Below are 10854 nucleotides of genomic sequence, written 5' to 3'. Positions count from 1 at the left end.
GTTATTAGAGAATATACAGGAGCTATATTTATCTCTTCTTTGTAGAGATTGTGAAAATAATCAATAATGTGGTTTTCCCGTTGCTGCTCCTCTTCTATCCATTTGCCTTTCTGATCTCTAAGTTTCAGAATTTTGTTTTTCCTTCTTCTGATGATAGTCTTTGTATGATAGAACCTTATATTTCTGTTCCCTTCCGTAATCCATTGTTTTCTGGATTTCTGTAGCCAAAAAAATCTTCTTTGTCCAACATATCATTAAGCTCCTTTTGGAGGGATGTTTCAAGTTGTTCTAAGAAAGGGTTGTTCCCATAGCAGTGATGTCTTTGGATGCCCACCAATCTGTTCATGATCCTTCTTTTCGTTTTAAAGATGTTACCAAAAGTTTCCTTATTCCAAGTGTTGAGTTCTGTTTTGATGTTGTTGAGGTTGTTGATGAGGTTATTATCATTTTTTCAATGTTGTTGAAGCAAACCATCATATTCAGGATGTGTAGACCACATGAGCTCAAATCTGAATTGTTTATTACCGCATCTGCTAAGTTTTTTATTTTCGGTCATTGTAGAATTTGGTCATTATAGAGCTCTATAGGGAGTCCAAGTAATCTAACTCACGCTGTGATCTTGTCTATGGTTGTAAGAAGAGGACTAAAGTTTGGTTCCCACAGCCTAATAGCCAAGTAGTGGTCATATATCTTCTAAGGACCATCTAGTAGAGCATGGTCGGGATCATCCTGGGCCAAAAATTTAACGATATAGAAATCATTTCCCAAATCTATAACGTCAATACCACTAAATCTGTCCCAAATGGCTTCCAATCTTCTCTTCATGGCTGCATAGCCTATTTTCCTTCCTAGCAGTTTGACTATTAACGACCTCCACCAAGGTCTTCATAGTTAACGCGCTTCACTGATCAGGATGTTGAAGAGGCCTTCCCCCAAGTCCACCACTTTGCTGATTTGCTTGTATTGTTATGTTTATCTGTTGCTTCTTCATTTTCTGTTTTAGGGATGTCTTCAGGTTGGCTGCCTTCTTTCCTCGACATGTCGTCATCTTCAGAGTCTCCCAGCTCGATCTCATCTTCTGAGTTATCTCCTCGGACCATATTAGCATATGATCTTCTACCGGATTCCGATTCTTTCAGCATCCAGCCTTCAACTCTTGGAGTGAGGATGGAGGTGCCAGTAAATCCTTCCTCACCCTTTCTCACTTTTTTAATACTTTGCTGTAGGAGATCACGTTCCTGTTCGGTGGTTTGGTGGTCGGCCGGATTATTTTCCGGTCTCCTGTTAAAGGTCATATGGAAGAAAAGAATGAAGGGAAGAAACTATACCGAAAGAAAATAGCTTTTGCTAACGGTCAATTATTTAACTTCAGCCTATAACTTATCAGTATTATGCCTGATCTTTAATGAAGGTGATCCTATTATTTTCTCAAATTCTCCATAACCCGAAACGCTACTTACCAAAAATAAATGGCCCAATCTTTCCATTAGCTTGCACTTGTAGCTGATATCTCATCAGCTATAAATATTTAGCTTGCACTTGAAGAACGACAAAAACAGCCTGAAGTGCAAACAAAGTAATTGTCAAAGAGTTTATTTTAGTTCACGCTTCTATTGGTAAAGAGAATTGACTACACCATCCTTCTGCGTATTCTATAACATTATTTTGCCAATTCATCTATACCTTTAAACTTTTTTTTATATATATCTCAATGGTTCTGCTTCATGGCATAGCAATATGCCATTAAAATGGTCTGACACACGTGAAAACTTTCCTGTATTATTTAGTTATTTTCACCATATTCTAAATTTTTTTAGAACTTTATCTATTGTTCGTACATTTCAATATTGTTGTACCATAAATTTTGGAGTGCTATTTTAATAATTTATCCTTAAATAAAGAGACAATTTAAAGGCCTTTATTCAATTATGTTATTATGTATTTTTAGAACAAGTATATTAACTGAATCCTGAAAAATATTTGAAAAGGGAGGAAGAAAAATCCAATGTACCTGTCATGTGATGCTAAAATATTCCTTATTATATATAATATATAATTTCTTTTACTATTTCTAAGACTTGAACTCTACAACCCTTAGTTAATGTCATTTTAAATAATTTCACTTTTATTAACTTTATACACATTTAATAAATAAAAAAATAAATTATAGACACATTAGTATTTATTGATACACTAATAATAATAATAATAATAATAATAATAATAATAATAATAATAATAATAATAATAAAACAAATGAAATATACCCGAAGCTTACACAAGTCACTTACAAGTCAGGAAATTAAATCATGCCCCTTCCTATTTAAGATTTCATGATGTAGAAGTAAAAATGAAATACTCCTCCCAATTAGGCTTCTTCCACTGTACTACACATACAACTATAATCGTTAATAATGCAAAGATAGATACATCAAATCATGTTCACCATTAACCTATGGAATTTGAGCTATTTCCACCAAAATTTTGTGCAGAGATTGTGGCTTGGAGAAGAAAGGACAGTGGTCACTGCCTTTGATTTTGAAAACTCCTTCAGGTGGGTTTTCCCTCACCAGCTTCTCTTGAACATCTGGTGAAAGGGCACGATCATCCAATGTCTGAATGTAAAACCGGTGGCCTCTACCATATTTGTTGGGCGATAAAGATAGCTTCTCCATGATAGGGCCAAGAGGGCTAGGTCTCATGGAAACCATGGCTAAAGCAACATCCTGAAATTGAAAAATACCTAGTTTCAAATTTAATGGATTCAGGCTTAATTTGATAAAACCTTTTGAAGAGGTGAACATTTCATTTTGTGTTTGATAAGTGTTTAAAAATTCAAAGTGTTTTTTAAAACATATAAGGAGGTGCTTTCTAAAGTTAACGTGTACTTGTCAAAATTTATCATTATACTTATATCTAGCATGGTTTATTTAAATTCTAAAAATTATTTTACCAAAACAGATTTTTATTACTTGTGCTTATTAAAAGTCATTTTTAGTTTGATTTATTAAAATAAATATTACCATTTTTAAAAGGCTATCTTTCCGAAGTCAGCTTTAATAAATTATTTTTAAAAAAAAAATTGCCAAACCAGCCCTCAATAAGGAAATAATATGTACTCATGGTAACTTGCAAAAAGCTAATTCAAATTGTTACAAACCTAATTTATAGTTGAGTATTTTAATTTTTCAAATATTTATATTTTCCAAGGTCATCCTGTGCTTGTAGTTTTTCCATGTAAGCTTTGTAGAACAAGAACCTATTTTGGTAAAGTTTTTACATGACAGAGCACAATGGCGTCGTTTGATTCATGTAGCCGACCCCACTTAGTGGGATAAGGCTTTGTTGTTGTTGTTGTTGTTGTTGTTTTGTCTTTTCAAAATGACTAAATTAGCATATTAAAGATAGCTTTTGGTAACAACTATATTTGGAAAATCAAAATAAAAGTGACTTTCAATAAGCACAAATTACAAAAATTATATTTAAGAAAAATGCTTTTAACATTTAAAATGACTTTAATTAAAAGAAATATAATAAAAAGTAAGAATATAAAGAACGGCAAAAGGCAAATATTCTTAACCAAGATGAAATTAGGGGCAAGGGACTTCAACCAAATAAAGGAAAAGTATAGGTAGACAATGAGAGTACTAAACAATGTGAACAATAAATATGTCGGATGTTCAATTCAATAAGTATGCAAATGATTATGTTCATTATTTTTAATTGGATGGTTATTCATTTTGATTCGGTTTACTCATGCATAATTAATAATGGGTGGATGTTCAATTCATTAGGTGTGTGGATGGTTATCCTAATGTTAGGGTTTAGGGGATAATTTGAGAGTAGAGTGTTTTTTTTACTTTATTGGGTCAATTCTAGAGCCTATTGTTCACAAAAGTTATTGTTTACCTAGCAAAACCCCCAAATAAAACACATAATTACAAACACCACATAGTGCCACAAAATTTTAGACTTTTATTCTCCATACATATTTCATCCAAACCCTTCAAAGCAGTCAAAGAAAAACTGCTCCCTCCAGCACACATCAAACACATTGATCCAAAAGGAAAGTCGATGTTAATAATGCATGAGCTACATTTCAGAGCTTTGGCTTAATAAAACATAAATTGGAGGTGAAATAAAAAAAAATGAACGGGTTTGCAGCATGTCAGAAGGTTGATGAATTCTTAATCCAATCAGGTATTGCTGGCCCTTACACAGAGCAATGTTTCAAGAATAAACCTCTCCAAATTAAGAAAGAATGAAAAAGAAAAAAAAACAAAACAAAAACAAAAAGGAAAAGGCAACATAAACAATTATACCAGAAGAGACCACCACTATATAGAAACCAAAGAATCTAGGAGGAAAATGTTAGAAATAGAGTTGCATCCATCATACCTTAGATGGGGACTGGTTAAAATATAACCCTTTCATCTGCTCTTTCTCAAACATAAATCCTGTGGGGGGCTTTTCTTTACCATTCCCATGTATCAAAAACTTGGATTCTTTCATAAAATGTTCAGCGGAGCCAAGCTGCAGAGTAGATCATGTGAGAAAAATTACACGTTCTTCATGGTAAAATGCAAAACAAGGTTAATCAAAACATTAAGATTTTCATAAGTTGTCTCAAAGCATCGTTTTACAATAGTCATGGACGGTGACACCACTATGTGGCACATTAGAGCAATAAAACACTAGAAATTTATGTATTTAAGATGGTAAAAAGGGGGGAAAACCATACAGTTTGCCAGAAAATTAGTTAAGACATCAAATTCTAGAATCTGAGTTATTGAAAACAAACAGTCATGACATTGTAAATTTGTGATGATAGAGTAAAATGCAACCCAATGATAAGCTAGTAAGGTATTTGAGGTTGCACTACCCAAAGACAGAAGTAAAAGGAAAGATGTAAGACCTTAGGAAAACCATTCTATATTATCAGCCTCTAAGAAGTGATCTATTCCAACCCAAGGTTCCTGAACTATTTGTGCCGCATGGTCGGCAACTTATACTCCACATAAAAAACATAATTGCCAAATGAATGGTTACGTAGTTGGAATGCTTAGTTGGGACACTACATATTATATAAAAATGTTTTAGCATGTGTTATCATTAATCAAAGGTTGATTGGAGGATCTATTCACCATAAGTGAACCCTAAAAAGTTCAACTGATCATCACAAAGAAATTAACCAGGTACCTCGTCAGCGAAAACATCAAAAGGCCTTTGGCCATCAGTCACCATCGTAGCACAAAGGAAAATAGCTTTTGAAATCTTCTGTGAATAATGTTCCAATGCATAAGAAATGCAGGCACCACCAATGCTATGACCAATAAGAATAACCTGCAAGATTTCCATTTTCATTAAATATATAGATTAACATAGGGTAATGAGATGTGTCAAAGATAAAATATTTTCAATGTCACAGTTTCAAACCTTTTCATCATCCGGAAGGTTCACAAGATAATCAGTTAAAGGTTTTGAATATTCTGCCAATGTTGTGACACTGTTAGCATCAGTGAGATCAATTCCAGAACCGGTAAGATCTAAGGCAACGGGAAGCAGGCCTGATTCTTCCAGTAGGGCAACAGTCTTGTACCAACACCATGCTCCAAAACCTTCTCCATGGATTAATACAAACTTCTTTATTTTAATGTTCTCCAGAATCTCTGGAACCTGTGCAAGATATGGGAAGGAAGAGAGCAGTAGAAATTAAGGAGGAATTATTTTAATCATATGCATAAATTGAAACTCCTAAGATTTCTATTGAGGAGGAATTTTTCGTAATTTAAATTTAAATAACAAGCATAATCAACCTGCATTAACAAACATAATTAAGCACCAACACCTCAGTTGGTTTATCCAATGACAGTATTAATGGTATAACTGTTGAATGCCATCTAGTTCCAAACACAAAATCAGCCCTAATTCTCCCCTTAAACAACTATGCTAAACTTTCCTAAATGAGGCAAAATTACCTGCATTCTTTCATCAGGCTTTGGAATAATTGGAAGTCAAAATGCATTGGTAACTTACAAATGTCATGGTTTTCGTTTGAAACTCCAAACGCATGGCCAAAATCTACATGATTATAAGGTTTCAATACCCAAACCAAACATGCAGCTTCATACATATGCAACAACATGATTGCGATGCAAATTGCATAAAATAGAGTTTTGGAGACGACGGTGACAAGGCTTTGGTGGAGTCAGCACTGGGCAACTCAACCTACACAAGGCGGGCAGAGAAGTGGGGTACGTATATTGGTAAATAAATTGCATCTGCTTTTGAAAGCACGGTGAATTGGCCATGTACTTTTTCCAGATGCACCTTTTAAAAAAAAATAAAAGAAAAAAATTAAGGAAAAAGTTGCCCTTGGATACCTTTTCTAATACTTTTCGGCTATGGCTTGTCCCGTTGAGTGAAGTTGCTCCCACCACTAACAATTAACTATTTTTCCCCCTTTCCCTCCTACCCACGAGCTCCTCAAAGATCTTAATCATGACAAGCCACTTTTTGGCAGTGAAGAACTGATTGAAAAAAGAGGTGTCGCGGTGTGGTAGCGTACCTGTACCTGTTTATTGGCGGAGAAAGAATCAGAGAGATTGCGCCTTCTGGAGCTCGTGGAGCCGATTCTCCTTGACATGGAACCTTCGAACCTCTGAGACAACTGATGCTGTTGGAGTGCCATGGAGAGTGCCTGTAGATGCAGGTCTTCCTCTGCCACCAGCTTCCTCTGTGATCTGCCCATTCTCTTGCTTCTCGATCCAACATCTTTCGTCTCCTTCTTTGTCATGCAAGTAAAACGATTCCCCATCTCTTCCTTCACCTTCACAATCACTTTGAAAGTTGAAAGTTCTCAGCTCTTCCTCTTTCTTATTATTATTATTATTATTATTATTATTATTATTATTATTATTATTATTATTTCCTCTTCCACTACTATTCTGTCTTTTTCTTCTTCGTGGTTGCGGGAAGGAGTTGTTGAGGCATACAAGTTGTTGGCTTTAAATGCATAAAAATTAAACAAAAAATATTAGTATTAGTAATTTAGTATATTACTATATTATATTATTATGCGAATCAAACAACTCAGACTCTTGAACCCCAACCGATTTTAGAGCTATTAAATGCTTTATATCGTCTTTGAATATCAGGTTTTCAACAATACAAATTTACAATAGTACTCTTCAAAAAAAAAAGTAGATTAGTAATTTAGTAGTACTTGATTAGTTGATTTCATAATTTCCTTGTTGCTTTCTAATTAGTAATTACTCTCTCTTCTGCTTCCAATATTTTAACCTAATTCAGTAATTTAACCAATTTTCCCTTTTTCTCTTTTCAACGGGAAAAGGAAGTTGTTTTTACTTTTTAACTTTACCATAAGTCCATAATACCTGCAGTCAAGCATAAGTGCACAACAAATGTCATTATTTCTTGACTTTCATTTGATACTGTGAGCATTATTAATTACTAGCGATAATATGGTAATGATAATAAATTTGAAATTAACCTAGATACTAAGTAACAAAATAATATATTTTATAAATTATATATAATGAATGACATTGTAGAAAAATAAATTGGACACTAAATTACTCTTATATTTCTTATTTATAACAAACATATAATGAAAGGTATTTTGAAAAAATAATTTGAACATCAAACTACTTTTATATCTCTTTTATATAATAAACAGATAAATTAAATATAATTAAGAACGTTTTAAAAAAATAATTTAGACATTAAACTACTCTTATATCCACCTATATATAATAGTATATGATAAAAAACATTCTAGAAAAATAATTGACATATCAAATTATTTTCGTATTCTCTTTATATAATAGATGGATAAATAGATTGATAGATAGAAGATAGTTTAACATATTAACTTACACATATCTAATAATATATATTTTATAAATTAAATATGTATAATAAAATTAATTATAATTGTTCCTGCCTGATTGCGACTGAGTTATAATTCGTCCTTATGAAGAGGTTGGCCAACCTTATAATTCGTCCTTATGAAGAGGTTGGCCAACCTTATCAATGAATTGCAATACGTCTCGACTACCAAGTGAAACAAGAGGAGGAGCACCTGCAAAAAGCACTCCGACGCTCAAGTCAGTCAAAGAGAACTATCAAAGGAGAGTTTTTAGCTTAGAACGATGACTTCATACCTTTACCGATTTCAATCATTTTCTTTTATAACTGGGAGATGATAACGGCCATATTCCTCAATTGATTGTCTCTGATGTAACCGATCAAAGGTCATTTATTGCCATAAATTCGGTAGAGCTAATGCGTCGGTTATCAAGAAGTCTGTCGAGGTATAACTCGTAACCGATGTATAACGGTCATATCACAGCCCCTAAGGTTAACCTGGGTTTAGATGAGGCAGGTTGAGCTTTAAAATTTTGATGTAACCGAGTTATAGCTCGGCGTGGGGAGCCCCCAGGTCAACTTGACGCATCGTACAAATATAAAGTATATTTGTTTTATGTGGAATAGTAAAAGTTTTGAAACAAGTTAATGATGGTATTGTTTTTTCAATGCAAGGTGCGAGTTCCAAGGTGGTCTTGGAATAGTTGAAAGTGAGTTTTAAATGAAGGATCATGATTTTTATCCTGGAACTGAAAAGTTTTTCTTAAATGAATGGTTAAAATCTATTTTGAGTTACATTGACATAAAGATTGAAATACTGCTTTAACCTGTGTGTCTTCTCAAGAGGGTTTTTAAAGAATGAGCAAAAGAGGTTAGTAAGAACACTCTCTTACCTCCTTACTTTTTCGATTTTTTACTGCCTGAGAGGGAAAAAATGAGTGACAAGAAGGGAAAGGCGTTACCTAAGGTAGAAGATGATGGATCGTATGAGTAGGTCGATGGAGATGTGAAGATAAGGGCTTCTCTGTTTTTTTATAAAGAGAGTGTTGAAGGAATTAGTTTAGGAAGGATAGTGAGACCTGGTTTCCACATCGAGTTGGTTCCATGCAATCGCATGGATCTTGTTTATCTCCGAAAGAAAGATTTTGAAAATTTTTATATGTATAGCTGTGTCCTTGAAGAGTTGTTTGTGAAGTTACCTTTTACAAAATTCGAATGCAATACATTGAAGCAAATGAACTGTGCGCCTTCTCAGGTCCATCCTAACGGATGGATATTCATAAAATGCTTTGCAGTTTTAATGGAATTCTTAGGGATTGAACCTGATATAGAGTTGTTTTTTTTCTCTCTTTCAAGCCAATGGTGTCTGGAAAGGCCTTTGGGTAAACCTGAATAGTACTCCTGGATTTGCGGTTTTTAAATTGTACAAATCTTCCTTCAAAAATTTTAAGGAAATGTTTTTTAAAGTTAAATCAGTAGATGAGGAATTTCCCTTTTACTTAGATGAAAATCTCAGGGAGAAGTTTCCCCTTTATTGGTGTTGCCAGCCTAATCACATATTAGGTCCCGAACTTATAACGCCTCGGAATGAATGTATAATAAGCTTTTTGATGGAAATGGTTGATCGAGGTGGTTTGATATCTGTCTCAAACTTGCTTCTATGGGAGGAAGATAGGGCGTCTGTTGTAGAATATTTTGGTGAGGCATTATTGGGTTGTTGATCTGGGTTGTATTGTGTAACTTGTTTACTGAATATATAACCTTTCTTCTTTGCTGTTTCTATAGGTGGGAAATACCCTGGAGTTTCGGCATCGAGCATGAGAGCTCGATTCAAGTGAAAAGTGGAAGGTGAGGCTGAAATGAAAAAACGATTGATCTTAGTGAATTGGCGAGCTTTACTGTTAAACAAGAAAAGCTCCATTCTTTTGAGGAAGAGGGTCATCATTGTGGGACAAAAATGTTCCTTTTAATGTTTTAGCGGATGAGGTTGTTCAATCTACTTCTGACATGAGTCGTATTGAGGAAGTCGGAGATGTTGGTATAGACCAGTTTATGCAGGTCAGCTAAACTTCTATATTTGTGTTTTTGTCAGAGTAAATTTTTTGAAAAAGTTATTTGTATCTGTGTGTGGACTTGCAGGTGTTGGGCTTTCGCCTAGCTAGCATCGGGCGAAGTCAAGAGAAAAGGCATAGAAAGGTGTTACAGAGTGCTGCGGAGAGTACCGATTTAAAGGGGCAGCTAGAAACAAAAGAAACTATGCTATCTGAGCTGAAGAAAGAGCATTCTATTACGAAGGAGAAATTGAAACTTGAAAAGGAAGAGCATGAGAGCGCAAAAGAATCATTAGGGAAGAAGGAAAGTGAGCTAACTACCATAAATGAGCGAATTGTGGAGGTAACACTGCAATTGAAACAGATCGAGTCAAGCCGAGAAGCTGATATCCTTGATGCCTTCGCAGAAGGTTTTGAGTGTTCCGTCATCCAAGGAAAGTTTCTGTGTCCTGGAGGTGAATTTACTGCTATAGACCCGAGCAAAATAGTTCGAAACGGTCAATTGGTTGATGATGAGGAGGTGGCAGAAGAAGGCGATGACAACTTGGCCGACTAAAGCATTTGGTTTTAGTTTGAACTTTTTTTGGTAATGAAATAGTTAAAGGATATGAACAGTCTTTATGAAAACTATGTATTTTGAATGGTTTATGTTGGGTCCTACTAAGGACTATGGTATTATATTGTTCCCAATTTTGTTATACACCCTAAGTTAGGGTCTGATTAGTTCGGTGTGCTGATTAGGAATTTATCAGCTTTCGATTTGCGCATGAGATATCAATGCGACTTTAAGTTTGATTGGTGATCTTTTAGGGCGGTAGATGAAAATGATTGATATAGGGTATTCACCAAAAGTATATCTAAACAGAAATGACCAGAAAAACAAATTTTATTCAACGCAGTACCTTTACAAATG

General features: G+C 34.4%; 2 protein-coding genes across 3 annotated transcripts; one reads left to right on the top strand and one right to left on the bottom strand.

Annotated features, from left to right (window-relative positions):
* Positions 1-2221: 2221 nt before the first annotated feature.
* On the bottom strand, positions 2222-6903 carry LOC107491494 (putative methylesterase 12, chloroplastic). 2 transcript variants are annotated; one of them, XM_016112332.3, is made up of 5 exons: positions 6569-6903; positions 5437-5676; positions 5200-5343; positions 4399-4533; positions 2222-2726 (listed from the first exon to the last, which is right to left on the bottom strand). In XM_016112332.3, the coding sequence occupies exons 1-5, from the start codon at positions 6815-6817 to the stop codon at positions 2454-2456; spliced, it is 1041 nt and encodes a 346-aa protein (XP_015967818.1). In that variant the 5' UTR covers positions 6818-6903; the 3' UTR covers positions 2222-2453. The 2 variants fall into 2 exon arrangements, with proteins under 2 accessions (XP_015967818.1, XP_015967819.1); XM_016112333.3 differs by having other exon boundaries at positions 6575-6903.
* Positions 6904-9506: 2603 nt separating this feature from the next.
* Positions 9507-10497, top strand: LOC127747709 (uncharacterized). Its single transcript, XM_052261895.1, has 4 exons — positions 9507-9568; positions 9676-9738; positions 9825-9948; positions 10030-10497. The coding sequence occupies exons 1-4, from the start codon at positions 9507-9509 to the stop codon at positions 10495-10497; spliced, it is 717 nt and encodes a 238-aa protein (XP_052117855.1).
* Positions 10498-10854: the final 357 nt, after the last annotated feature.

This window comes from Arachis duranensis, chromosome 5, assembly GCF_000817695.3.
Source record: "Arachis duranensis cultivar V14167 chromosome 5, aradu.V14167.gnm2.J7QH, whole genome shotgun sequence".
NCBI classification, from domain to species: domain Eukaryota; kingdom Viridiplantae; phylum Streptophyta; class Magnoliopsida; order Fabales; family Fabaceae; genus Arachis; species Arachis duranensis.
The sequence above is the reverse complement of the archived record's forward strand: the minus strand, read 5'-3'. Positions and strand labels throughout refer to the sequence as shown.

Coding starts and splice junctions, on each gene's coding strand:
- LOC107491494 (XM_016112332.3), bottom strand. CDS start 6,817: ATGGGGAATCGTTTTACTTGCATGACAAAGAAGGAGACGAAAGATGTT. Junction 5,677..6,568: donor CCGCCAATAAACAGGTACAG/GTACGCTACCAC, acceptor TATCTTGCACAG/GTTCCAGAGATTCTGGAGAA. Junction 2,727..4,398: donor TTAACCAGTCCCCATCTAAG/GTATGATGGATG, acceptor TTTCAATTTCAG/GATGTTGCTTTAGCCATGGT.
- LOC127747709 (XM_052261895.1), top strand. CDS start 9,507: ATGGTTGATCGAGGTGGTTTGATATCTGTCTCAAACTTGCTTCTATGG. Junction 9,569..9,675: donor CTATGGGAGGAAGATAGGGC/GTCTGTTGTAGA, acceptor CTGTTTCTATAG/GTGGGAAATACCCTGGAGTT. Junction 9,949..10,029: donor GTATAGACCAGTTTATGCAG/GTCAGCTAAACT, acceptor GTGGACTTGCAG/GTGTTGGGCTTTCGCCTAGC.